This window comes from Enhydra lutris, unplaced genomic scaffold (assembly GCF_002288905.1).
Source record: "Enhydra lutris kenyoni isolate GAN:26980312 unplaced genomic scaffold, ASM228890v2 scaffoldscaffold46, whole genome shotgun sequence".
Lineage (NCBI taxonomy): Eukaryota > Metazoa > Chordata > Mammalia > Carnivora > Mustelidae > Enhydra > Enhydra lutris.
In genome coordinates this window covers 4,352,359-4,378,731 of record NW_019154130.1, presented here as the reverse complement: position 1 = coordinate 4,378,731, position 26,373 = coordinate 4,352,359, and the positions used below count along the sequence as shown (strand labels likewise).

At 45.3% G+C, this 26,373-nt stretch overlaps 1 protein-coding gene across 6 annotated transcripts in view; it reads left to right on the top strand.

Annotated features, from left to right (window-relative positions):
- LOC111156549 (zinc finger protein 664) overlaps window positions 1-26,373 on the top strand; it is a 57,546-nt gene that overhangs the window by 7,021 nt on the left and 24,152 nt on the right. Inside the window, exon 3 of one of the 6 annotated variants that reach the window (XM_022517523.1) lies at window positions 1,369-1,846. The exons of 4 other annotated variants lie outside the window; for them this stretch is intronic. In XM_022517523.1, coding sequence (XP_022373231.1) covers window positions 1,369-1,414 — 46 coding nt within the window. In that variant the 3' untranslated portion in view covers window positions 1,415-1,846. Of the gene's footprint in view, window positions 1-1,368; window positions 1,847-21,470; window positions 21,491-26,373 lie in introns of those variants that run through there. One more of the 6 variants, XM_022517521.1, reaches the window with a different exon arrangement.

Here is a 26,373-nt window from a genome sequence, read left to right as displayed (position 1 = left end):
AACAATTTGGCAGAGCCTGTAAAAAATTTTAAAAACATGCTTTGATCTAACAGATTCTCCTCAAGGAATCTATAATATTCCCACAAGAGAATATAAGTTAGTATGTGCAAAGTCTGTTGTAGCATCATTTATAATAAAAAATGGGAGATAACCACAAATAAATTTTGGTATCTGTATACTATGGAACGTTATGTAGCTTTTAAAAAGAGAGGTAGATTTGTATGTATTGACATAGCCTGGATGGATGCCTGGAATATATTGTTGAGTCAAAACCAATTTAATTCCACCTTTTTTGTAAGATAAAAAAACCCAAAATATTCTTGTGTGTATGTTCTGAATAAAAATAGAAAAAGTCTAGAAAGATACATGGAAAATATTTAATTGTGACTTAGGGAAAAACAAGAGAGACTGATTTTTTATTTCACATATTTTTGAGTTTCACTTTTTTTACAATGAGTATTTACTTTTTTGATTGAGATGTTACAAATTCTTACTTACCAATTTAATAAAGGCCTACATTTAGACTAAAAAATTACCATACTGAGGAGGACGTGGGGAAAATGTCATACTATTTTGGTACATTGGCCATGTGTATAAAGAGCCTTGAAAACTATTCATGTTCCTTGATGTAGCAACTGATCTAGGAACTGATCAAAGGCATATTTTTAAATATAGAGAGAACAAAAGATGTATATCCTAGAGTTATTTTTTAGGGTGCTTTTGGAGAATGATTAAATTATGGTATGTCCACTGGATAATATATAGTTGTTAAAATGTTTATGAAGAAAATGTATTAAAATGCTTATGACAGTGTTAAGTGGGAGAAAATCAGAATATAAAATTGCGTATGTGACATGATTCCAACTCTTGATCATAGATCCCAGTAACCCTTCACAAAAACCTATGATGGAGAAGTGTCTAGAAGAAATTAGATGAAAATCTTAAAAATTATGGACTTTGGGTGATAGGGCATTGTGATTTAAACCTTTTTTTTTATATTTTCTAAAATTATTTGTATTAACATTTATATTGGAATATTTACTTTTAAAAGTATATATAGGACATACGTTAGTTGTGTGGTTAATAGGTATGTGCGCTTTTAGAAATAGGCAAGCCCTATCATATGTTAAAGCGTACTCTAAAATGTACTCTAAAAACTAATATTTGAACATTTTTGAGTGATGCATTTGGAATAAATTTGAATGAATTTTGCTGCTTTCAGTATTTGGAGGAAAATTGGTTTTAGCAATATGCACAATAAAAGTAGTTCTCATTTTCTAATATTCTGTCTGTAGAATAAATGCAGAAACTTGAACATGGGCCGTGGGATTTCTTTTCTTGCTAACTCCCTGTGTTTTGAATGCACAGATTTGGTCATGGAGCAAGTTGTATTTTCCTGAGTCTTTCAGGATGAGGAGGGCTTAGCCAGCTGGACCACAGGCAGAAGCATTGGGAGTATGGCTGCGGTGCAGAGCCTGCAGAGTGGAGCTCGGGTACCTGGGAACATGCAGTGTAGGTGAGGTTGTCATCGGGGCACATGGATTCAAGTGTTATTGTGGACCTGCAGTAGGTGGTGTTGATATGGAGGAACATGTGCTTTAGTGGACAAATCCAAGTTAAGTGTGATAGAAGAGATGCATTACAAGACACGTAAGGGCTCTGGGAACACATGGAAAGACCTCGCACATAATCCAAATTTGAGTGTAGGGGTGAAAGTGAGGGATTGCTTCCTAGAGAAAGTGATATCTGAGGTGGGCCCTGAAGGTAAACAAAGGGAACAGTTAGTGTAAAAGCCTGGAGGTAAAAGGAGTTTGGGGAGGAGAGCATAGTAGTCAAGGCATAGTAGCAATTAAGACCTGGGGAGTTCAAAGATGTTTGGTTTGGCTGGAGCTAGAATTGGAGTGGGTAGCGGTGAGAGACGAACCAAGAGAGATAAGTAGGAGCTAACATTGTTCAAAGTTTAAAAACCACATGAGTAAATGTGGAAATTACACTGAAAGTTAATGGGACCCTTTGAAGAACTTTAAGCTGGGTAATAGCAATCCCTTTTACATTTTAGAAAGATTACATTGTGGATAGTGGATTAGAGGGAGGCAAGGCTGGAGGCTTTTATAGGAGAAGATGACAGTGGGCCCGTATTACAGCTGAGACAGCATAGGTAGGGAGGATAAATTCAGGAGACACTGAGGAGATAAAGTAGACAGGACTTCATGAGGGGGAGGAGGGTGACTGATCACCAGGTTTCTGGCTCAGGCAGCTGAGGGGCTGGTGGACCCATTTCCTGTAGTTGGGAGTGTAGTTGGCTTTGGTGAAGAGAGGACAGATTGGGTTTTGGACATGCTGAGTGTAAAAGGCTTATAGGACAGGTGTGTAGTTCCTGAGGAGGATTTTATGCTGCATGTATATGCTTTGTTTTATGAATGACTGGGCACTGTGCACAAGTTCATTATTAAAATCAGTGTTTCTATGTGGTAAAAATTTTTTTGGAGTATAATTATAGAGTTATAAGTGGTTTAAGATTAGGAAATATGTGTCTGGGTTAGACTGGACCGTTGATGCCTGTTACATGGAGTTATATAAGATTGCACGACCCTAACTTTGGGTAATGTTGTAATTGTCTTTTGGACTAGACTCTGCCAGTCTGAGCAGGTGGTGGTTTCTCTGAAGGGTGTTGGTGCTTGTGTTGTCAGTGCATGACCGACTGGAGTGCTTTCTGTTGGTTGACAAACTGGTCCTTTCCACGTGGAGGCAGGCCAGCACCTACGGGGGCAGACACCCAGCTGGAAGTGCTCACCTCACCATTAGAAGTTGTCTTAGTCCATTCAGGCTGCTATAACAAACCTAGCCCAGATTGGGTAGATAGAACAACACACATTTGTTTCTGGCAGTTCTGGAAGTTGGAAGTTCAAGATCAAGGTCTGGCAGATTCAGTGTCTCGTTGAGGGCCCACTTCCTCCTTCACAGGTGACCATCCTCTCCCTGTGTCCTTGCATGGCAGAAGGAGTGAGGGAGAAGGAGTAGGGTCTCGTAAGAGGGCACTAATCTAATCATGAGGGCTCCATGCTCCTGAGCCAGTCACCTTCCAAAGGCCCCACTTCTAATACCATCACATTGGGTATTGGGTTTCAGTATTCAGTATGAATTTGGGGTGGTAGTGCACGCATTTAGTCTACAGCTGAAGTGTGGAAGAGGACCTGAGAATCATTCACAGTGTGCTTGCCGCGTGGCTGGTACGGCAGCCACAGGAGTGGGTGAGAACCTGTGGGGCAGAATGAGAAGCAGCTCAAAGCAGAGCTGCAGTGTGGGGGCATTGAAGGAAAAGGTAGTGGAGAATGTGCCTACAGAAGAAGTTATTAGAGAGGAAGGAGCATGTCTTCATCAGAGACCATTTGGTGGTTTAAAAAACCCATTTGAAATGGCCTAAGTGAAGGGGGATTTCTGAGGAGGTCTCCATGACATCCAAGGTGGTTTCTTGGCTGGAGCCCACTAGTTCTGGAAAGTTGACAGGAGTCAGTGCAGCTGCTGTGAATCCCTGCCAGTTCACAGACCCAGCCTTTCCACTTCCCAGTTCTAAATTCTCAGGAGAGAGAATCTGAGAGTTCACTGTTCACTGTCGCAGGGCCAGCGAAGCTGATTTGCCTCTGATTTGCCTCGTTGTGTACCTGAGCCTGGGGGGCTGGCCGGGCAGTGGGTACAGAGGGAACTCGTGGGAGTGCAGAATCCTGGCAGCTGAGGAGGAAGTTCCAGAATGGGCGAGAACAGTTATTTTAAATGGCTCAGAGATATGATGAAGGAATAACGGGTGAAACTAGGTTTGACAAGTTGAAGTCATTTAGTCTAGGTTTAAAGAATTACTACAACTAATCCTAGAAGACGCACAAGGTGGGTAACCAGTGGCTATGGTCAGGTTAGTTTGTACAGAAATTGGAGGAAAAGAGATTTTTAAAAAATGAAATTAATTTTGGAGTTGTGTCAGAAGCATCTAAAGTTTAATATTAAAAAGCAGTAATTTTTTATTGTTTTGCACTGCAATTTCACTAAAGCCTTTCTAAGCCTTTATTCTAACTCTGGAATTTGCAGTGTCTCTCATGTCACCTGATACGCTTTAAGAAATTCAGTAAAGCTATTCTAGAGCTCATTTATTTTTCATATCCCGCAAGTTCATAAAATAATCATAGCTTATTTTCACATCTTATTTTGCAGTGCCTACCATGGTATTTTCATGGAGCTTTTGGCCCTTGTTATGGCCAGAGCAAACCTCTGTCCCAAAGATTATAAATTCTGCCTGTTAGGTAAATGATAAAACAATTCATAAAAAAATCTGAACCCCTTTTATTTCTGTGAGTAAACTCCATTATGTCCCTCTGGCTTTCAGATTATTTTTAGGTGTCCATTTCAAACATGTTAGGATTAAGGTTGATAGGATTTAAGAATATTTCACTGATTCATATTGCTTGGCATCAGCTAGCAAACGTGTCAGGTTTCCCAATTAACCAATATTCAGTATTACTGCATCTCTATGTTAGGGGTAGAATTAGACCCTTGGGATAAGCCTCCAGCTCACAGAATCAGGGAACCTGCAGGTTGTACAAGTCTTCATGATGTTTGGCATCTCGTTAGAGGTAGTCATTATCCACTGTGAGATTCACATTGGGTTCTAATACCTTTGTGCAAATATCCATGAACGTTTCTGAGCAAGTGTTTGGGTGCCCTCTGGAGGCATTATGAACAGTTAAAACCTATACTCCTAAAAAGGTTTTCTCGAACGGCCCCAGTGGAGTACCAGTGGTCTAGATGGTTGAATTGGGGTGAATATAAATCGGGAGCACAGAAGAGCTGAGATGGAGCCCGTAGGAATACCAGTATTTATGGAGGAGCAGGACCTCTCCAGGCTGACTGAGTGTAAGGGTTATGTGGCAAGAGTAGAACCCAGAGGCAGAAGGGAGCCAAACAAGTGTGGTTGGTGGTGTTCAGTGAGGTAAAGAATTACAGATGCCCTTGAGTTTGGCCAAGAGGAATTTGAGTGGTGTGGTGGTGTGGTGGTGGGTTGAGGAATGAATGGGAAGTGAAGTTGTAGAAATCAAGAAAATAAGGCTTTAAGATATTTCCATAGGGAAATGGGGCAGAAGGAGTATGTGACAGCTAAAGAAGGTGTGGGATTAATACTGGTTTTCCTTAAGATAGAAGAGACTTTGCATTGCATTTAAATAATGGAGGAAAAACAAGCAGAGGGAAGACAAAGTTGAAAGATGTGTAGGGATTGGGAAGAGGAGAGAGCTGGCTTTAAAGTTATTAGCCTGGGATAGTTGTTGAGGGAGGACGTTGCTTTTTTTTTTTTTTTTTTTTTAGATTTTATTTATTTATTTGACAGAGAGAGATCACAAGTAGAGGAGAGGCAGGCTGAGAGAGGAGAGGGGGGAAGCAGGCTCCCTGGTGAGCAGAGAGCCCGTTTGGGACTCGATCCCAGGACCCTGAGATCATGACCTGAGCCGAAGGCAGCAGCTTAACCCACTGAGCCACCCAGGCGCCCAGGACGTTGCCTTTTATTTTTAATTATTTTTAATTATTTAATTATTTTTAATTCTTTGTGGGGTGATAGGGAAATATTCCTTAGTGGGAAAAACAGGCCCTAGAAGACAGGACTGGTCCAAGAGAATGTGGAATTGTCATGGAAATGGTCCTCAGTGAGTCCAGCAGGTGGTTGATTCAGGACACACCCTTTCTAGGATACTTGTGTTTAGCCCATCAGACTGAAAGAAACAGTCCATGCCCTCAGTAAGGCCTGAGGGGAGGTGAATGAGTGCCAGGATCGGGGACCAAAGTGACTTGTATGAACCAGGAGTCTGAATTGTGAGGAGTTGCCCAGTGGTCTAACAAGGAGATCACCATTTTGAGAGCAGTTTTGTATGTAGAAGTAGTGTAGCCTTAGGTGGGGTGGGGCAGAAAGGGAAAGGAGGGTGCCCAGGAGTGGAGACAAAATGTGTAGATGTTTGTGGGTTAGTCTGAGCAGTGGAAGTGAGAAGAGTGATCTGGGCCTAGCGCGGCAGGCTGGAGGCACTGCAGAGAGAAGATGGGGACTTTTTTGGGCACAGCCAGTTAACGGCCACAGTTATTCTAGAAAAACAGTCATACTTGGTTTTTGCTTTTACAGGTATAAGATTTAAATTTTGTATAACTTATATGCCACCACCTATTAGAAGAAAATAGCTTTGAGAACAGATTGAGAATCTAAGTGGGAGAGAGTGTTTAGGTCTGTTTGCGACCTTCAGGGGGCTCTTGCATAAGGAGAGGCAATACATGTGACCAACTTTTGATTGATTATTCTGAAAAGTGTCAGAAGTTGAATCCTTTAAATGTGCGGGACCATTTGCAATCATGAATAACATTTTTCCATTTTTGGAAAAACTAACAGGATGGCTAACAGAGGCTTATCTTCAGTTTTATAAAATATTAAGGAAAGAAAATAGATTCCTGATATCAGAAGCATTAGAGTATGTTTAAATTCGGGAGGGAGGGTGATTTCTAAGTTCAGAGTACTGAGTTTCAAGTGGTAAGGCATAATATTTAGTCATAGGCATATACAAGGGGTAGGGTGAGTAGGTCCCAACTTAAGCCCAGACATGTCCGCTGCTGTGGGACTGGTTTTTAGACCATAGAAGGCCTCCACACTCCTCTCTGGCGGCCTTTACCATGTCATGTAGCAGACATTAAAATTGCACCCAGGTCCCACACAAAATTAGCTTTTACAGGACTGTGAGTTAAGCTTCATTTGACCAGTAGGGGACTTAAAACATTTATTAACTTTGCTGTTATAATTTTCTTTTCATATTTTGGATCCAGTAAATACTTTTTTCAGGCCTCAGCATTTCCATAGGCCCTTGAGATGCTCATAAGCCCTAGGGACTCTGCCAAGGGCACCTAAGGGATGAGACACCCCTGTTCTGCTGCAATGTTTAGGCACGTCTGGCAGGGTGGACTGGCCAGGAATCTTGTTTGTTGGAGGCACCCAACTTCCCTCTGGGGAAAATCCATCCTCAGGGGAGCTGAAGTAGCTATTTCAAGTTAGCTGTTTTTTGTTGCAAGGAACAGAGATCCATTCAGACCATTTTGTAAAACATGGTGCAAGAACGCACCTAGACTGAAAACCTCAGGAACTCTGGCAGCTTGGAGACAAGTCATGGTCTTTCCCATGGACAGTGGTTCCTTGCAAGGTGGCTCTCTTTGCTTTGTCTTTTCCCTCTTGCTGCATCTGGTTTATTTTTCCCTTCTCCCTCAGTCTTTTCTCTGGCTCAGAGAGATTCTGTTTCCTCATGACCTCTCTGGTTCCTGTGTACTTCGTGACCGTTCAGCTCTACCTCATGGCTAATCACCTCATTCTCAGAATTTAGTTTCCTGAGAAAGAGGTTGGGAATCTGACTTGGTTGTTGCTTTTATTGTTATAAGCCACATCAGAGGTCACTGTTAAGCTCTTGGGTCAGGTGTCTGAACTTGGTCTAAGAGGCCGTGGAGAGGTGAAGAGGAGTGGTCGTGGGGTCCACTGCAGCCTGGGCCTTCCCTGAAAGCCGAGACCATTCCTGTTGGCAGGGTTTGCAGGCTCATAGACACCATGATTGGCATGGGTAGTTCAGTAAGGAAGAAAAAATCTGGCTTAATATCAAAACCATTTGAAATTCTTCCTGCCCTTCAAAGCCCTATTAATAGCCTTCACTTTGTTTCCATAGAAAAACTAAAATCACTAAATATATTGGAAGTGTTTTCACTTTTCCATTTTCCTCCTCTTTTATTCAGACTTTGACATTACAGGGTCACTCAGGGCGATCTGCAGGATTCTATTTCTCATGTTAGTGATTTCTGCTGAAAATGATACAGCTACTTCAGATAGCTGTTAGAAAAGTTGGGTAATTCTAACCTCATGTCATGCACATAGTTCCTTTCCCCCAAGGATCCAGGAAGCTCTACAGGCATACAGTAATTTAGCAGCATCCCCAGATGCATGAAATTTAAAACAACTAAATGTTAGGTCTGAATGTCAACATGGCCACAGTTTGATCAGTGCCTTTAATAGGTCATCAGACTTCCCAAGGAAAAGTGGTGTTCCCCAAACTTAAAAATAGGCACTATGAATTGTGTAAGGCTAATGAATCACAGACCTGTACCCCTGAAACAAATAATACATTATATGTTAATAAAAAATACAAAATGAAAATTAATAGGTGTTGAAATCTATAGCCAGACGACTCAGCAGTTACGGAGTCTAACAGAGAGGGAGGTAGTATGTGGAACAAGTAAATTCAGGATAATGATAGCTAATCCTTGTTGGGCCTTTACAAATTTCCATGCACTCTTTTCTGTCCTTGTCATGCATTAACTTATTTAATGCTTAAACTACCTCAGAAGATTACCTTGCAAGGTCAGCAGCCTTCACTATCTCTGCTAATTGCATTCTTAACCTCTTAGGTGAAGGGCTCAGAGCTAATGTGTGGTAAAGCCAGGGTACCAGCCTGCTCAGCCTGGCTCCAGTCTGTGCTCCTTCAATGTTCGGCTTACTGAAAAATGGTGAAAAACCAGTACTGATCTTAGACCCACTCAGATTCCAGCCTATCCAAGTCACTTACATCCGGGATCCAATATCTATGAACCTAAAATTCAGTTTGGATAAATTCCTATCAGAGGCTAACTATAATAGCTTGGAGTGAACTAATAACTTGGATTCTTCTTTCAAGGGTTTCTCAGGTTTTCCCATTTTCTCTTTGACCGTATATACCTCGAATCCCATACATTTATATGAATCCCATATATAAGTGGGGATACTTGTATTCTGAGCCAGTTCTTCAAAAAACTTTATGATCCTAAATTTTTCATAATATAGAACTTTTTTCTTGAGTTTCCCCTACCCAGCAGGATCCTAAGGCTTTGGCAGCCCTTCAGCCACCCACTGCGGCCCCTCCTCTCTTTTTCTGGAATGTCTTGGGGGTTTTGACTCCTGTCACTTGGTAAGTTTTCTCCTTGTTTCACTATTTTTTCCTAGATGGAAAATCCCCCTCAAGTTTCTCTAAACCAAAGCTTTCTCTGGAGTTTCTTCTAAGCATGTGCCCTTTGGGCTCAACAAGGAGGAAGCTCCTCCAGCCTCCTACTTGTCCTGAAACTCTTGCCTGTATCTGGCGTTGAGTTTCCTAGACCTTGGACACTTTCCTTATCTCTAAACACAGCAGAAACACCTTTGTCCCATTTGAGTTCTTTGTTCCTCTGAGGTCTGGCTTGCTTCTTTTCACATGAACTGTGATTATTACAGTCTGCCATGCTGTTTTCCTTTGCTGTCTTGGAGGCCTCTGGACCAGAAACCTGAAGCCATCTTGTTTTTCTCTCCCCACTGTTCCTTGCTTCACTGAGATAGCAGCACTTGTTTTTAACTGGAGTTTGTTATTCTTTAAGTTTCTGGTGTTTTTCCCAAAGCCTGAACAGCAATAGGCTTCTCCTTAAATATGATTTTCTGAAAATCTTCTCACCCTCGACTTATGGTTTTAAATCATTGTCTGTGTGAATTTGATTCTGAATGCCATTGTCTCCAGCCAAGCATTTTTTTTCCTTTGTGTCCTTTTGAGCCTTCGAATTTGTGATAATGTTTTTTAAGATTTTATTTATTTGACAGAGAGAGATCACAAGTAGGCAGAGAGAGAGAGGAGGAAGCAGGCTCCCCGCTGAGCAGAGAGCCCGATGAGGGGCTCGATTCCAGTACCCTGGGATCATGACCTGAGCCGAAGGCAGAGGCTTTAACCCACTGAGCCCCCCAGGCGCCCCAAATTTGTGATAATTTTTTAATGGTTTTTTCGTCCTCTTCAACTCGAGGAGACAAGGATAGGTATTTATCTTTATTTGGTCACTGCTGAAATCTAGAATATTCCAGTGGAACATGCAGTCTGGGTCTCTGTGGTTCATACACATCATAAGCTTCTCCCATGCACAGCTGGGAAGCAGGAGAAAGGAGAGCCCCTATCGATAAAGGCTAACGTCTCAGCTTCTGAGCTTCTCCTAACCCTGACCTTACTTCCCTGCCACATAAGGAGAATTGATTTGGTTAGGTAAGTGGCCTCTATTCCAGTGGGCCTAGTCACTGTGCCTAGTTAAAATGTTAAGCTCACAGGATGGGTGGCATTTTTCTCCTTGTTTGTTGTACATGGCCAGAGTGTAAGACTGGGGCAACTCCTACATGGAAGGGCCCACCTAGCTCACCCTCTTCTCTCTTTCCCCCTCTGTGTTTGATGGACTTGCAGGCGACTGCCCTATGTGGAAGCCTAATAGAGTGACAGATGTTCTTTGTATTTCTTTCTGGCTTAGTTCTGTCCTATGCTGGACTGGGGTACCCTCCGCCTGTCTTCTTTATTATGGGTGGTAGGACTTAAGGTACAGGTATAGTATCTTATCAGTTTCTTCTATTCGTGATGGTACTTACTGTGACCTGAAGCTCAAGATTACCACTAATAAAGGGAAAAGGAGTCCTCCCTCCATGGGCTCTAGCCTAGCCTATGAAATGCTGCATCAGGAACCGGAGTCACAGGCCTAGCTAATAATGAATTGTTTATGTGTTTTGCATTTCTAGTTCAGTCCTGTGCATATTTCTGTCTGGAGAACGTAGAAGTATGTTTGCTGAGACCACTGGCTAAATTTAGTCTTAGTCTTTAATAGCATATGTTTCTAGAAGTAACACCGATCACCCATCAGTGCCAGTCCTACCAAGTAAAAGCCTGAACACCATGATGTTCTACATTGTTTGTTGTAACAATTTCTTGTCCCTATTTGAGCTTGGGGTATTGAGAAATTTCAGTGCATGCGAATCCTGATTTCTGATTGCCAGATCTTATCCTATTTTAGGATTATTCTTAATCCTGTATGATTCTTTCACTACAAGATGTCAGCTGCTCTTGACTTTATGCTTCCTCAGTGAGCCTTCTTTATAAATACGTCTTCCCTGTATAGGTTACTTTGGCTTGCCAAATGATAAAATTTATGAGTTGTGAGTCAGATATGAAAATAGCTAGAAATCTGAGATTTCTAAAATAGTCCAGTTCGTAGAGAATGAAAGTAGACTGGTGGTTACTAGGGCTTGGGGGGGGTTATTGTTTGGGGGGATAGAGTTCCAGTTTGTAAGATGAAGTTCCTGAGACCTGTTTCACGATAATATGAATATTCTTAACACTACTGAATTGTTCACTTGAAAGTGGTTAAGGCGGTACCTTTTGTTATGCATTTTTTACCACAATTAAAAAATATATGTTTAAGAAAATAGCCAGAATTCCAAATCCCGAACTTTTTGATCGGCACACTCCAGTGACACTTCCAATCCAGGTGTCACTGGGGAGATCTTGCTGAAACCCACATTTTGTTTCTGTTGCAACCTCCTGGGTCCGGTGTGTCTTTGTCCTTCCTTTAGTTACCCAGGCTGGGCCCTGTGTGGCCCCCGGGCATTTCCTTGCCTTTACCTGAGGGGTCTTGAGCTTTCCAGTCTCTCTTTCTTTCTCTCCAGGGCCTGGACATGGATTTTGTCCCTTTGGGTCTTACTACTCCAGTAGTACAGGGAGAAAGCAAGTTTCATGAAGAGAGTCATTGTCACCAAGAATTTGGGCTTGTCTGACTTGAGGTTTCTGTGCTTACTTCTGCCCCTGGGCAGCTCTTGCTTGTACTCAGAGCCCAGGTTGTCTCTGGGCTCAGCTGTGAAAGACTGCTCCCTTGAGGAAGCCAGATCCAGCAGAGACAGCCAAAGGGAGAGGGGCAGGGAGAGGCAGATGAATCAGGCAGCAGTCCATTTGCTTACATTCCGTGGGGCTTAGAGTGCTCTGACTCTCTGTAGGTGTCCTCGTTGTGTCCAGGAAAGATAGCACGTTCTTTTGATGCCCCCATCAGTGCTCCTCCTTCCTGAGGGTGGCATGTAACCCCCGCGATTTGACAGTGAGAGGGAGCATCTACATGGCTTAACACTTGACCGGTGAGTAAACTGAGGCCGATGAGGCCGAATGACCTGTGACCAAATGCCATTTAGTGTCACATCAAGAATTTGAGCTTCAGACTTGCCTGTAAGTCCAGTGTTCTACCCACCAAACCATTATGATTCCTAATGTATGTGTTACCCATTGGCTAGATGGATGAGATAAACGTGCCTTCTACGTGGTATTCCCATAGAGGCCATCACTGGAGCGGGCCACCCTCTGTCCCATTGCTCCAGTGTTTCTGTGTGCAGAGTTGAAGAGCAGGAAGAAAGTAGTATGTCCACACTGTGAGAAAACTGTCACTGAAGTCAGATGCATTTTAAAATAGTCCTGTGAGTCGAGGTTCAAGAAAAAAGCCGCGGGGCAGAAACCAGCAGGTACAGGAGACAGGCACGGAGGTGAGAAAGCAGCGCTTCACTGTGAACAGAGGAGGAGCCCTAATTACAGGGAGGTGGCCCTCTAGCCTCAGGAAGCCCTTGCCTGTGAGGTGGTGCTCTTGGCAGGGACAGATATGTAATGTGCTAATGAAAATGAGGGAGATAAGGAAACTCATATTTATTTAGCCTCAGCTATGCTGTGGGCACTCTTGATAGGTACTTTCACATTTATCATCTTCTTTAATTATCACAGCAAAGTGTTAATAGACATCATTATCCATATTTTTACAGGTCAGTCTGAGATGAGACATGATCCCCTAGCAAGGGCTAGAGCCAGGGCCTCCACCCAGCTGTGTCATTCCATAGTTCATTTTTGTGGGAGGACTTGGGTGAAAGAAAGCTGGGAATGCTACCTGTGTCTTCCTTTATTGCCTTAATGACACATGTAATTACCCTTCTCAGAAAAAAAACCTGGCATCATTCCCTCCACACACACTGTTCCCCGTCCCTGGACCTAATTTTATAGTCTTTGTGGTACTTTCCAGTTAAAGAAAAATCACACGTGGCTTCTTTTGTCTTTTCCTTTTCTCCATTAGGAGTCATTAGGCCAAGTCATAAGAAAAGCAGTTGTCTGGGGGACAAAGTGAAAACATTCTCTTCCCTGTATCTCATGAAAACAGAGAGCCCATATCATTAGCCATTGAATTTCGTGAGGGAGAGCTCAGGGAACCTCAGACTTTTGACATGTGGGGCTTGTCAAGTGTGGGCAGAAATGAGGGGTGAAGACAGAAGGGGGGCAAAAGGAAGGGAGGAGCTGATGTACTTGGGGCCCCAAGTAGCAAAGTGGCCAAGGGTAGGGGTAAGGTGGCCTCCTCAAGAGATACTGGGTGAGTGGCCGAAGTGGCCATTGTCCGGGGTTCTCTTCGTGTTCGGCAGTCACATTGGATTGGAGTCTCTTCTAGCCAGCTGGTGGCAAGGAAACAGAAGGGCGTCAAAATGACATAAATTCTACCACTGTCTTTGCAGGAAATTATCCCATAAGTGATAGAGGTCAGTGGTTATCAGTAGTGTATGTAGGAGATGCTAGCTGCTACCTGAGCACCAGGTAGAAGGGCCCTTGAACACTGGTCAGGCACGTTACTAAGATACTACATGGGTGGCAGCCAGTGGCCAAAGACTGATGGATTACGGGAGGGTCCTGCTTTGGTCACTCCAGCTTTGAAAGGTGCATAGTAATCCAGTGACTGGATGCCATACTAAGTGTCCGGACAGGCCTTTGGGCGAGTAGAAGCCTGGAACATGTTCTGAGGCTCGCGTTCCGATGTGGAAGGCTTTGGCCACAGGAGATTTAGACCTGGGAGTTACAGGTGACCGCCTGGACCACTGTAAGTGAAACTCCCCTCTCAGCTTTGACGCCCTCCAGCTTCTGGTTGCTGAAGTTACCGAGGAAGTGAGGAAGTCTTTGTTCACGTCTCGGAGTGAGAAGCACGACTCAGAAACGTGGCCTGGCAGTTGGGCCTTCTGGGGTGTTGTCCACTAGGGTAGGTGAAGAAGTGCAAGGAGTACGCCAGCCAGAGGCCTCAGTGACCGCTCTAGAGTGCTCAGGGAAACGAGGTGGACTGGTCTTCAGAGGCTTTCTGAAGCCTCCTGGTGAGAGGGCTAGCACCTCACAGAGTGGGGCTTTGTGACCTCTTACCGCTGAGGTGGCCCAGGGCCCAAGCAGAGGGACTGTAATGAGGAGAAAGAACTCTAGTATCTGGAACAGTGGGGTCCTAGAGTAAGTATGAAGTATAAGTACGAAGGGCCTTTTGGGACCGTGAGCCTGCCGTGGGTGGCCAGAACGGGTGTCTTCCAGGCCACTGGCATGTTCTATTCCAGGACGGATGGTGATGGTAAAGCTGAATTGAATGGCTTTGGCATTCCACAGTCCAACCAATGAGTTCTAAGTGACTGATGGAACTGAGTCATGCTAAGACGGACAGCTAGGGAAAGGAAGCCGACGGGGTCTCTGTGCGGCTTGAGCATCCAAGTCTTCCTCTAGCCTGTTACGTGTACTGTAGACCGGCATTTTCGGAAGGTATAGTAGAGATTAGCGAGGAGGTAGGGACTGCTTCTGTCGTGTGCCCAGATCTCTGGCCTTGAACAGAACAAACAGTCTCTTAGTCCTGTTACTTGGCAGCATGCAGGCACCAGGGACCTAAATGGCCTTTCCGCTTATGTTTTTTGTGCCAAAGCCTGTAGAAAAAGGTTAAGCAGAGCTATCCCTTCCCTTGGAGTTGTACCACTGCCAAGTTAATATCTGATGGAGTTGATTTCTGGCACTTCCTGATGATTTGTGAGGAGGAGGAGTTCCTAACCAAGCTGGGAACATGTGCCATGCGCTCTCTCCACGAACAGGGGCATCCATTATGTCCAGGGGGAATAACATGATAGAATTTTGCAGCCTTGGACCTGGAAATCAAGGTCTTACAAGAACACATGAGTGGATTGCTTCCTAATGGGATAATTTCTGAATCCTTTATAAAACACCTCTCTGTGTAGAGAGTTATTTCCTGTGGTGTTCATCTTTTAGTTCTCTTGTATAAAACTTGACTTTGGAGTTATTGTGGAGGAGCATGGGGGGCGTTTTTCTTACTTCAGTAATAGTAATGGAAATTACTAACACAAGTGTTCATCTTACCATTTGTTCATGTACTTTCAGGCTTTAAAATAAAAATGTTTAATGTGGAATCTCAACTCCCTTTTGGTCTCTGGATCCTTTTACACTTCAAAAAGTGGTACTAAGGACCCCAAAGAGCTTTCTGTTCGTGTGGTTTAGAGGCATTGACATTTGCCATAAATAGAAATGAAAACCAAAATTTTTCAAAAATATTCAACTAACTTATTTAAAAATAACGGTAAAGGCATTATGTGTTAACACAGATGACATTTTTATGAAAAACAGCTATTGTCTTAAAAAAAAAAAACCCCTAAAAACATGTAGTGGGAGGAGTGGCAATGTTTACATTTTCACAAGTGTCCTTCATAATGAGGCTTAAATTGAAGGCATCTCCTTCTGTATTCAAAGACTCTTTGAGTTTGTTGTTTTGGTTGAAGTAGCTTGAAGACATCTGGCCTCACACAGATAACATAGTTGGAAATGGGATTTTGGTAGCCTTTTCAGATAATTGTGAGTTCATTTGTGTACAACACTAAAATTCAACAAGTGGTCAGTTTGTAAAGATTAGTTGCAACATCGATGGGAATCTGTATCAGTGAACTTTTTGTACTCTAATAGAGTAAAACCTATTGGTCTCTCTTGTACTTTGAACAGATCTTTTACCTGTGATGATTTTATTAACTCACACGTTGGTCATTTGGAAAATACTGATTCACTGAGTTACACGGATCTTGCAAATGTTCGCACACTTCATTATATGTAATATCAAAAAAAAAAAATCACATTTTTTAGGATCACTGTTAGTCTCGATGGAAAAGTCTTCAAATATTGGAAAGCTATAGAGTTCATGGTGGCAGACACACGTTTCCTAAAACCCCATTTTTCACTTGAAAGTTTGGATTTGACTGCTGGCAACATACCGTCAGTGGTTTCCTATTACCCAAAATGTGGGCCCAACATCTGAGTCTGCATAACCAGTTTGTCAGTCATTCTTTCAAGTAGAAAATGACATTTTGTCAAGAAAAAAGGCTAGTTGAGGTTGCACCTCAGTTATGTAAGTGCTTTTCCCATTTCCTTAGGCAGCCATTGTACTTTGCCGGGCAACCTGCCGTGTTCCCCATTTTAAACATGGCACGGTAAATAGAAGTTTAAAAAGTATGCTTATATGTGTTTAATAAAAGCATAACAAATGGGTCTAGATTTAATAAAGTTAATATTTTTATTGCTTTTCCAAGGGTATTCCTAAGTGAAGCTTTTATTTTTTTTTTTTTTTAAATACGAGTCCACAGAGATGAAGACTACGAATGACCGCAAGCAGTGCTCGGTCTCTCTGTCTTAGGGTTTCATGTGAGGAGTCAAGGAGTCTGTAGTGTTACCAACACATGCTTTCACATCCTTAGCGCAAATCTCAACCCAGTGAAAAAAAACCATGTCTTAGTATTATTCTGAAAATCATTTTGATGTTTTGTAAGGGTTTTGGAACCCTTACGAGCCTTCAGACAATATTTTAAGAACTGTTGGTCTAGGACAATAACTGGAAAGAACTGAGATGACTTTTTCTAAGAGGTTGGGCAAATTGTTCCATATCCCATGCTCACAAGTTAGTTTTTTTGCTTTTTGTTTTTGCGGGGGACTCAACTCATGGCTGTTGGCCTGATTTCAGCCTGTTGATGTCTTCTCATTTGTAAGGATTTGAATGCCTTTAAGGGAGAGAAGCCAGGATGGGCCAGTAGGCCCTGATGTCTCAAAGTGGACAGCTGCCCACATTTTTATTACCTGCCTGATCCCCGAAGGTGTTTTCCCTCATGCCCTGCTGGAGTACAGTATTGAGATGAACTGGGCCAGATGTTAGGCTCTTAGCATGTTGTATGAAGAGCCTCAGACCTGGTGTGAGTAAGATGTGAAGGGTGACGTAAACAATTTAGAGCATGCTTTAAAATTTTCTGGATGGGAGGAAGGAGAGGGCAGGGATAGAGAAAAAAGAAGAAGGAAAGAGGTGGCTACCACAGCACACCCAGCTTATTCTGAGCTAGGAAATTGGTAAAAGAGGAATCTTTAGGGAAAAGAATTTGTCATTCTGTAGCCAATATTTATCTTCATAGCATTTTCCCCAACTCAGGAAAGGGTTTAAATAAAACCTGAAGCCATTGACTAGGACACCCACCTGGATTACTTATTCTTCAACAACACTTGGCTGTGTCCTGTGAGATGAGCATAACGCTGTATGCTCGTGACTTGGTGGTGAGCAAAATGGACCCAGTTCTGCCTTCAAGGAGCTCATGTCTAGACGGACATTAATCAACAGAGATGATTACTACAGATTGTGAGAAGCATGACCCTAGGTCAGAGGGTGCTGAGCTCATGTAGTTAGAAACTGTTTGAACAGGGAGCGTAACTAGGGAGACGAATCTGTTATGGTGAAGGCGGCGAAGACAATGGACTGTTTGCGTATCCAGTGATCTAAGTAGGTAGGTATACAGACCTGTTTCACAGACAGGAAGCTGGTGCTCAGGTAGTTTGGGAAAGGGTCTGGGACCACACTGATCGTGATAGAAATAGGATTTGGGCAGTGATCTGCGGGCCCACTGTGTATTTAACCACCACGTAATACTGTCAGGCCCTGTCCTCTTTTGGGGAGAGTTAGAAGTCAAGTAGGGTGTTTTTATTTTCTTCCAGTTTACAAACAACGTTTTCACATTAAGTATGAGATATTGTCCCAGCACTTGCAAAGAACTACATTGACCCTCTGGGTCACTGCTTCACAGGCTTCAATGTGTGCTCGAGTCTCAGATTAGAATCCCCTGGGGATCCTGCTAAGGTGCAGTTTTTGAGTAATAAGTTTGGGTTGGGACCTGAGGTTCTGCATTTCTGACCAGTTCCCAGGCTGATAATGCTGGTCTGTGGATCTCTTTTTTTTTTTTTTTTTTTTTGTCAGAGAGGGAGAGAGAGAGCGAGCGCGAGAGTGAGCACAAGCAGATAGAGTGGCAGGCAGAGGCAGAGGGAGAAGCAGGCTCCCTGCTGAGCAAGGAGCCCGATGTGGGACTCGATCCCAGGATGCTGGGATCATGACCTGAGCCGAAGGCAGCGGCTTAACCCACTGAGCCACCCAGGCGTCCCTGGATCTCTTTTTGAAATCAAGTTTCCAGAGCCAATTTTCCTTTTCCACAGGCGGTTACTTGATGATGCGAATGTTGATCCCAGTCACGTGAAGCTTTGGAGAGGGAGAACTGAGGTGGGTGCGGGTTGGTGGTGGCTATTTAGAGCTCTTTGTCAGTTAGGGTTAATTGTTACCAGCGGAGAAGGGCTCTGGCTAATTTCAGGTAAGAAGGGATTATAGTATTGAAGGCCAGACGGAAGAGCCTGGTAGCCCAGAGGGTCATGGTAGTAGGAATTGCTTGAACATCTGTCCTGGGCACCATCCCTGGGCCACGTGGAAGCTCCATTCTTTACTCCTCAGGTCACTAGGAGAGAAAGTCTGGGGCGAGCTCAGGTCTGGTCCTTGTACCTTGACTGCTGAATAGTGTTGGGGAGTCCTGAGGACTGGGCTTTCACAGTGGGAGGATGGAGCACCCAGATTTAATGACCCCCTCAGTGCTACTTAGGAGGGCGAGGTAACTCTAGCAGGAAGGGACAGTACAGTTTGGAAAGGGAGTGGCCGTTGGGAGGTGATTACATGACTGTTGAGTGTGAGTTCCTGAAGCCGCCGCAGTTAAACGCAGTGACACTCCCACTCCCAGTGGAAACGCAGGCAGGCAGATCGAGGAGAGAAAAAGATAGTATTTACTGAGCCTTGACCTGTGCATTGTCTTATTTCACTTTTGTGATGACCTTAAGAGATGGAGGTAGAAGTATTATTTCTCTTTGTATTTGAGGAAATTGAGTCTTAGGCTTAGATAACTTGCTCGATTTGGGAAAGCTACAAAGTGTGTATTTTGTAATACAACAAAAGTTGGCAGGAATTTCTGCTTCTTGGGGTAAAAGGTAGCTTTAAGTGAGCTGAGCATTTTAAGGGGAGGGTGGAGGCTGGGGAGAACCTCTGTGGATGCAGAGAGCTGGGGTGCTTGGGGAATCGAGGTCTTGGAGGTAGAATGCTCTCAGGACGAATTGCTGAGCTGATGGTAGGTTTTCATGGTTTGACGTATGTAGAGGAAGAGTGGAGTCTTTTTTCCTTTTAAAGTATTTTCTGGTGATGAGGCCTTGTGGGTGAGATGGGAACTCTTTTGTACTCTGGCCCCTCTAGAGGGCACCTAGTATTTGGCTTCTCTCCTGGGTGATTCTTTGACAGGGTTTATGGTGAGCTAGGGAGATGTTGAGATCATCATTGCTGTGGGAAGGGAAGTGGCGTGGCCAAGTGAATGGGAGTCTTGCATGCACATACTGTGGGGCACCCCAGACCATTCCATTCCGTGGCACACGGTCAGGCTTTGTCTTGGTTGTACAGGGACGGGCCATGTTCCCTCACTGGCCAGGCACTGCGGAGAGGCTCCTGTGACTCATTGGCCACAGCAGAAGCTGTGCTTCAACTATAAAGTTTTCCCTGACTGAATTTTATCTTCTTTCCAGATGGAACATTCTTTTCCATTCCTACCCACTTCCCTTTGATTTGAGACTTTAAAATTTTATTCTAAGAAAGTATTCTTTCCCATCATACACAAAACCGTAATTTGGTAGTGCTAAGAATGGCTTAAAACTCTTCTCAAGGCCCCGGAGCTCACAGTAGATACAGGTATGTTTCATCTCAGGCTGGTCTGCTATGAAACCTATGCTCACTCTCCTTTACCATGTTGCCCACTGCGGGGGAGGTTGTGGGTGTGGGTGTGTGTACACACATACATGTACGTGTGAAACTTTTGGTGAGAGGTGAAACCTATGCTCACTCTCCTTTACCATGTTGCCCACCAGGGGCGGGTGTGTGTGTGTGTGTGTGTGTGTGTGTGTGTGTGTGTGTTGTCTACACACATACACGTACGTGTGAAACTTTTGGTGAGAGGGGAAAACCAAATGTGCCATTTATAGATTGAAGTTGAAACAAAGAGGGAACTAGTGGAAAGGAAAAATTAAGATTTTTCTGTGAAATGTAATCTCTTGAGTAAAAGAATGTGAATGAAATATATAGCTCGTATTCTTCTAAAGTGAGCAAAGGTGAAATGACTCCAGGTTTTTAACCGAGTGAAAAGGATTTGGATCAGTGTGAAAGAAGCCTGCCCCATTCAGCATCCCAAAAGAATAAACAAAGACCCATTGTGTGTCTGTAGGGCCTGACAGAGATCAGTGGAGGGAAAGACGTTACTGAAAGGATTCCTCGTCCTTGTGTTAATATCCGTGAGCTAGAGGTTTCCTAGGCTGTAGCTTCCTGTGGCGGTGACAGTGTGCCACAAACTGGGCGGCTTAAACCAGCAGAGATGTATTCTATTCTGGAAGCCAGAAGTCTGACATCAGAGTGTCAGCAGGGTATCAGCAGGGCTGTACTCCCTCTGAAGGCTCTAGGGAAGAATCCTCTACCTCCTCTGGCTTCTGGTGATTCTCAGCAATCCTCGGCTTGGCTTGTAGACACATCTCTCTAATCTCTGCCTCTCTCCACACTGCTTTCTAACCCCTGTGTGTGTGTCTGTCTGAATTTCTCCTTCCTTTCTATTATAATGGCACCAGGCATTGGACTCAGGGCCCACCCCAATCCAATATGACCTCATCTTAAGTAATTACATCTGCAAAGACCCTATTTCCAAATAAGGTCACACCCTGAGTTTTGAGGTGAACATTAATTTTTGGGAGACCGTATTCAGCCTAGTACACTTTCTTCTGCAGAGTTCTGGTTAACCCATCCTGACATTGACAAGTTCATGCTGGAATGAATGTCAGCATTTGGTGTTGCCGTTAGGAGATGGGGATTTGGCTGTTGATTTTTGATTGGGCTACAGTGGAAGGGAGACTCACAGACAGTGTGGATTTCTAAGGGAAAAGACACGTTAAGTGCAGTGACAACTTCCAAGTTAAATCTTTGCACGGTTTTTAGAAACCACATTGGAAGAGAGTATTCCGTTTCAGAAACTGAACTAGCATTTCCAGGAGGAGTACTAAGGCCAGACTCACCTCCTAGTAGAAATGCAGCTGCACACCAGTCCACTCGAAGCTGATGTCCTCGTGGAACTTGGTGTTCCAACCTCCACTGGGCCCTTTACCATTATTCACCCCTCATCTGTGCCCGAATCCCATCCTTCCTTCCCTCTTGGAACCTTGGCGGTCTCATGCCTTCCTGTTTTTCTTTCTTTCTTTCTTTCTTTCTTTTTTTTACGATTTTATTTATTTATTTGACAGAAAGCGAGAGAGTGCACAACCAGGAGGAGCAGCAGGTAGAGGAAGAGGGAGAAGCAGGCTCCCCACTGATCAGAGAGCCTGATGCAGGGCTCCATCCCAGAACCCTGGGATCATGACCTGAGCCGAAGGCAGAGGCTTTAACCCACTGAGCCACCCAGGTGCCCCTCTTTCCTGTTCTTCTTTTGTGTTTATCCTTCCTAGAAAGTGTGCTGTTGTCCCTTTGAGGAAAAAAACTGTAACCTGTACGTTCTGACATCTAGTTCTGGAGGGGAAGTTCATTTGCTCTCTGCTGAAATAGATGTAACCCACAAAGGAAAAGGTCTGCTACTGCAGAGTGGGATTATTTGTCCTTCATGCTTTATAGGAAGTCTTGCAGGCCTAAAATTTTAGAAGGACCAGTAATACTTTCTAAGTTTCTTACAGTCAGAGTAGTTGTATTTTCTCAGAAACAAGAAAAGAGGTCATTTTCACTTGACGAAGTAATTGTGTAGTTATTTTCAAATGACTAGATTTCCTGAGCCAGCAGTCTGAATTTCAGAGAATACATTCAAGATGAAAAAAGAAAAACTCATTTGATGTCCAGAGGGGAAAGGTGTAGGGGCGCAGGGTGAGCAGGATCACGGGCACTTCTTCCCCTGGAAAAGGAGATGAAAGCACTGGAACTGGACAGTGTGTGTGCGTTTGAGTTTTGGTGGTGGGAGAAGAGGGAGTGCTCTGATGCACTCCGTCCTCTCCCTGAGGAGTGGCAAGCTGGGGCATGGGGGCCGGCTGCTGGGAGTGGGGGGGTGAGGTGGAGTCAGAGCGGGCTGAAAGCGGGAAAGGTTACGGGCATTCCAGCAGCCCTCAAGGCTCAGTTGAAGTTGTTGACATGAAAACCTGGGAAGGTTTATGATTTTCCCTGTCAGCAAACAAAGGCCGAAATTTCTATTGGACTAGGCCGTGATTTCCTTCAGGCAGACAGCCACTTTGTCTTTTGATCATTCCAATTTGGCTAAAATCCAGTCCTGCAGACACTCCTCCATCTGTGATCCTTGCACGGCACCTGGGTGACAAGCCATGACCACCTCCCGTGTTTCTCCGGTCACTCCACTCTCCCACCCTTCACACAACCATTTGGGACCCTCTCTGTGTTCCCAAGCTGCCAAGCACCCACTCACCCTCTCCTCTGCAGACGGCCTTGCTTCCTGCTCACTGAGTACCTTCCTGTGCTCTCCCACCATGTGCCACCTCCCTCTGCCACAGTGGAGGGCTGTCCTTCCCCCACATGGGTGCACTCTTAATTCTCCATGGGCCCTTTCCAGCATTTCTTTTCTCCCATACTTTGCCTTTCCCTTTCAGGGGAATTCTTCCCATTTCTGTTTTTTCCCTGAAGTTTTCCCGGGAGCATAACTACAGTCACGAACTGCAGGGTACAGCATGATGAAGGTTCACAGCTCTGAAGTCAACATACTTGGGTAAACCAGCACCCAGCTTATGGAGCCACGTGGCACGGACCCCCGAACCCCCTGTGCTCCTTTCCAGTCATAGCTCCTGCCCTCTCTGTTCCTAAGAGCGTAGACCTAACTGCCTGTTTTGAAGTCTGCGAGTGGAATCGTGCAGGATGTCCTCTTAATGTTGGAGGGGCCCCTTTACTCCTCACCTGGCATTTCCTCCTGAGGTTCCACCCTCCGCTTCAGTTCACCCTCTACATGTTAGTGACTCACAGATTTGCATCTTATCAAGTGCTGACATCTTATCTCAGTGCCAGTTCCTTCCATCCAGCCACTGTCCTCGACATCTGCTCTTGGATATTGCAGATGTCTGGAATTGGAGTCCTGTTCTTCGTCTCTAAACTGACGTCTTTCCTAGTGTTTCCTGTCTTGATGAATGGCCCACCTCCACCATGTTATTCAGGCTGAAAGCCTAGGGGTCATCCTTGGCATTTCATCTTCCCTTACCTGTTGGGTTCAGTCCACTAATCTGACTGATTTTTCTCTCCTAAATGTGCCTTAAAATCATCCACTTCTTTTTATCTCTGTGGTGCAGGTTACCACCCTTCCTGTCCTAGGCTACTAAGGTAATCTCTAGCATACTCACCCCCAAGCACTCCTGCTTCCCACTCACCTATCAACTCTACTTTAGCTACAGTTTTCTATTTAAAAACACAAGTGTGGGGACGCCTGGGTGGCTCAGTCAGTTAAGCATCTGCCTTCAGCTGAGGTCATGGTCACGGAGTCCTGGGATAGAACCCTGTGACAGGCTCCCTGCTCAGCGGGGAGTCCGCTTTTCCCTCTGCTCTTCACCCCTTTCTTGCTCTCTCGTTCTCAAATATTTTTTAAAAATTAAAAATAAAACACAAGTGCGATATTCCCATTTAGAAATGTACAAAAACTAACCACTTCAGTGCTTTTGCATTGCAGTTAGAACAAAGATCAAGACCTGTGACTTCTGTGTCATCTTCCCCATTGTCATCACGCCCTGTGTCCCTTCTGGGTGCTTTGTCCCTTCTCATACAGGCCTTAATCCCTCCCACAGTCTGTTGTGGTCAGCTGTCTCCTGTCGAGCTGAGCTCCCGGCTCTTGCTGCTTTGGGGCGGTCTCCCCTGACCCTCCTGACCAGGGCTGCTTCGTACCACTTAGCATAGCTTGGGTTTTACATTTCTTGTGGATGTCTTTAATGATGTCTGCCTCCCTGCTAGAGATGGTAACTTCCACACAGGAAGGGACTAAGTGTTAGTGCTCGCTGCCTAGGGCGCACAGACTCGATAAACATTTGTTGCTTGGTGCCCTTTGAAAGCCAAAGAGATGAAAGAGCCTCAGATGTTCAGTAAATTTGCTGTTCTCTGAGCTCCTGCTGGTTGGGTGCTGGCACTCAAGAGGCAGGGAAAGGAAGACAGCAAACAAGGAAATGCATCCTTAAATACACACACTAACTCAGACGGCTGTTGGAGAGGGACGGGGGAGAAAACCCAGCAGAACACTGTGCTGAGAGAGCCCGCAGGGCAGGAGGTGAGTCAGTCTGCCGTGGTTGATGGAGCGCCGCCCCCTGAGACGCCCCGACTGCTGAGAAGACGCCAGCTCCGGAGCATCAGGGAGACGCGTGGGCTGGGGAGCGTTTGAGGCACTGAGGGGGAACAGGCTTGGTGAGTTTGAAGACTGGAAATGGGACCAGTGAGGTGGTGTGCGGTGTGCGAGAGGGTGTAGGGGTGAGATTGGGTGTCCCCCGTGTGCCCGGACAGAGGAGCATGTACTTGAAAGAGCAGTGGAGGGTTGAAGCAGGGGTGTGGCCTGGTTTCATTCTTTTTAAACGGTTGGGCTGACAATTTGCGGAGGCACAGGAGTGAAGCTAAGACACGGCCAACTGAGCGGCTGTGGACTTGGTCTGAGCTTGGCCACTGTGGCTGTTGGAGCCGCAGAGACAAGGCCAGGCAGTGGACAGAAGTCATGGAGGAAGGCAGATGTGGGGAAGAGGAAGTGAGGTGGCTTCCTGCGTGGACGCTTCTGGGATGGAGTGAGGGAGGAGCCGGCTGCAGGCTTGGGTTTGGGTTGCTGTTGGTGATGTGGTCCTGGGCTGGAGGTGGAACGTGGGAGCTGGCCTCAGGATGGCGCCTTAGCCCCTATGACCAGGTGAGATTACTTGAAGAGAGGTTATAGACTCGGGAAGAAGGGGATCTCACAGTGGTGCCCTGTACCCCAATATTTTAGAAGTCCAGCCAAGGAGGAGGAGGAGTGTCCAGTAACGGAAACAAGGAGTGGCTAGTGAGGGGGCAGGACAGCCGGCGAGGGCCCGTGGTGCAAGCCGCGGAGAGTGTGTCCTGTGGTCCCGTCGAGTAGATGAGGCCAGGGTCCACTGGATTTGGCGATACGGAGCTCACAACGGACTGGATAAGAGTGGTTTTCAGGGGAGGGCAGAGACAGACCTGACCAAGAGAATGTAAAGCGTGAAGCTCCTAAGAAGTTCTGCTGTGAAGGAGAGCGGGTATTTTGGCTGGTAGGTGGGGTGGGGCTGTAGGATCCAAAGAAGTTTCAGAAAGGGGGGTCTAGAACACGTCTGTGTGGGAATGAACCAGTAGGAAGGACAAGATTGTTGCTGGCAAAGAGAATGATCGCAGGATTTAATTTGGAGAGGCCTCAGGAAGAGCTGACTGCGCACGAGGGGAAGGGCTAGCCTGTGAGGCTCAGGGCACTTGCCTGCAGGGAGGAGGTGGGGGGGGTGGCAGGGAGCGGAGGTGCGGGGGCAGCCAGTGCCGGATTGCCTGCGGGAGGGTGAGGACACTGCCGTCAGGGTGCTTCTGTTTTCTCAGTTACTGTGCGGGTTATCAGCCCCAAGAGAGGGAGGTGGAGGAGACACGGGAGATTTGAGGAGAAAGGAGGGTACCAGGGACATTGCTCTTACGACTGCAAAGCAGCAATTGGAAATACTGGGAAGTGTGAAATGGAGACTTCCAGAGGAGTGTGTGGAGGTCTGGTGCCCAGGAGGTTGGAACTTTGTCAGCATGGATCCAGTAAAGCCGGGCATCCTTCAGCTTCTTCGGTGCCTGCGTGGGCAGGTGGAGAACTGATTGAAGAAGGTCAGAGGGTTATTAAAATGGTGTGACAGGGAGAAGGCGACAAGGGAGTTCACAGTGATTGCAGGAGAGGAGCTCTCACTGAGATGGAAAGATTAGTGCTTGGGAGTCTGCGGGTGAAGGATTACTGGAGTCCAGTGGCTGGCGGGGGACGAAGCACCAGGTGGTCAGAGAGTGGGTGGTTGGAACGGATTTAGGAGATGGTGGTGCCGTTACTGGTGATGACAGAGCCGAGGTACAGCGTTCGCATGGTGATGTAAGAGGAGGGTGACCTGTGAGAGGGGTGGGGCCGTGGAGTCTACGCTAGGAAAGGAAGTGGGAGGGAAAGGCAGGGTCCGATTAGTGGGACAGAAAACCATTTAACGCAGACTGGAGGTCTTCTGGGAACAAAGGAAAGATGCTGTCAGATTAGCAGAGTCAGAAAGCTGGAAGGACAGGCTGTTGTGGTCAAATGATTGGGTTTCCCTGGAGACAGGTCAGCCTTTCCTATGTCGG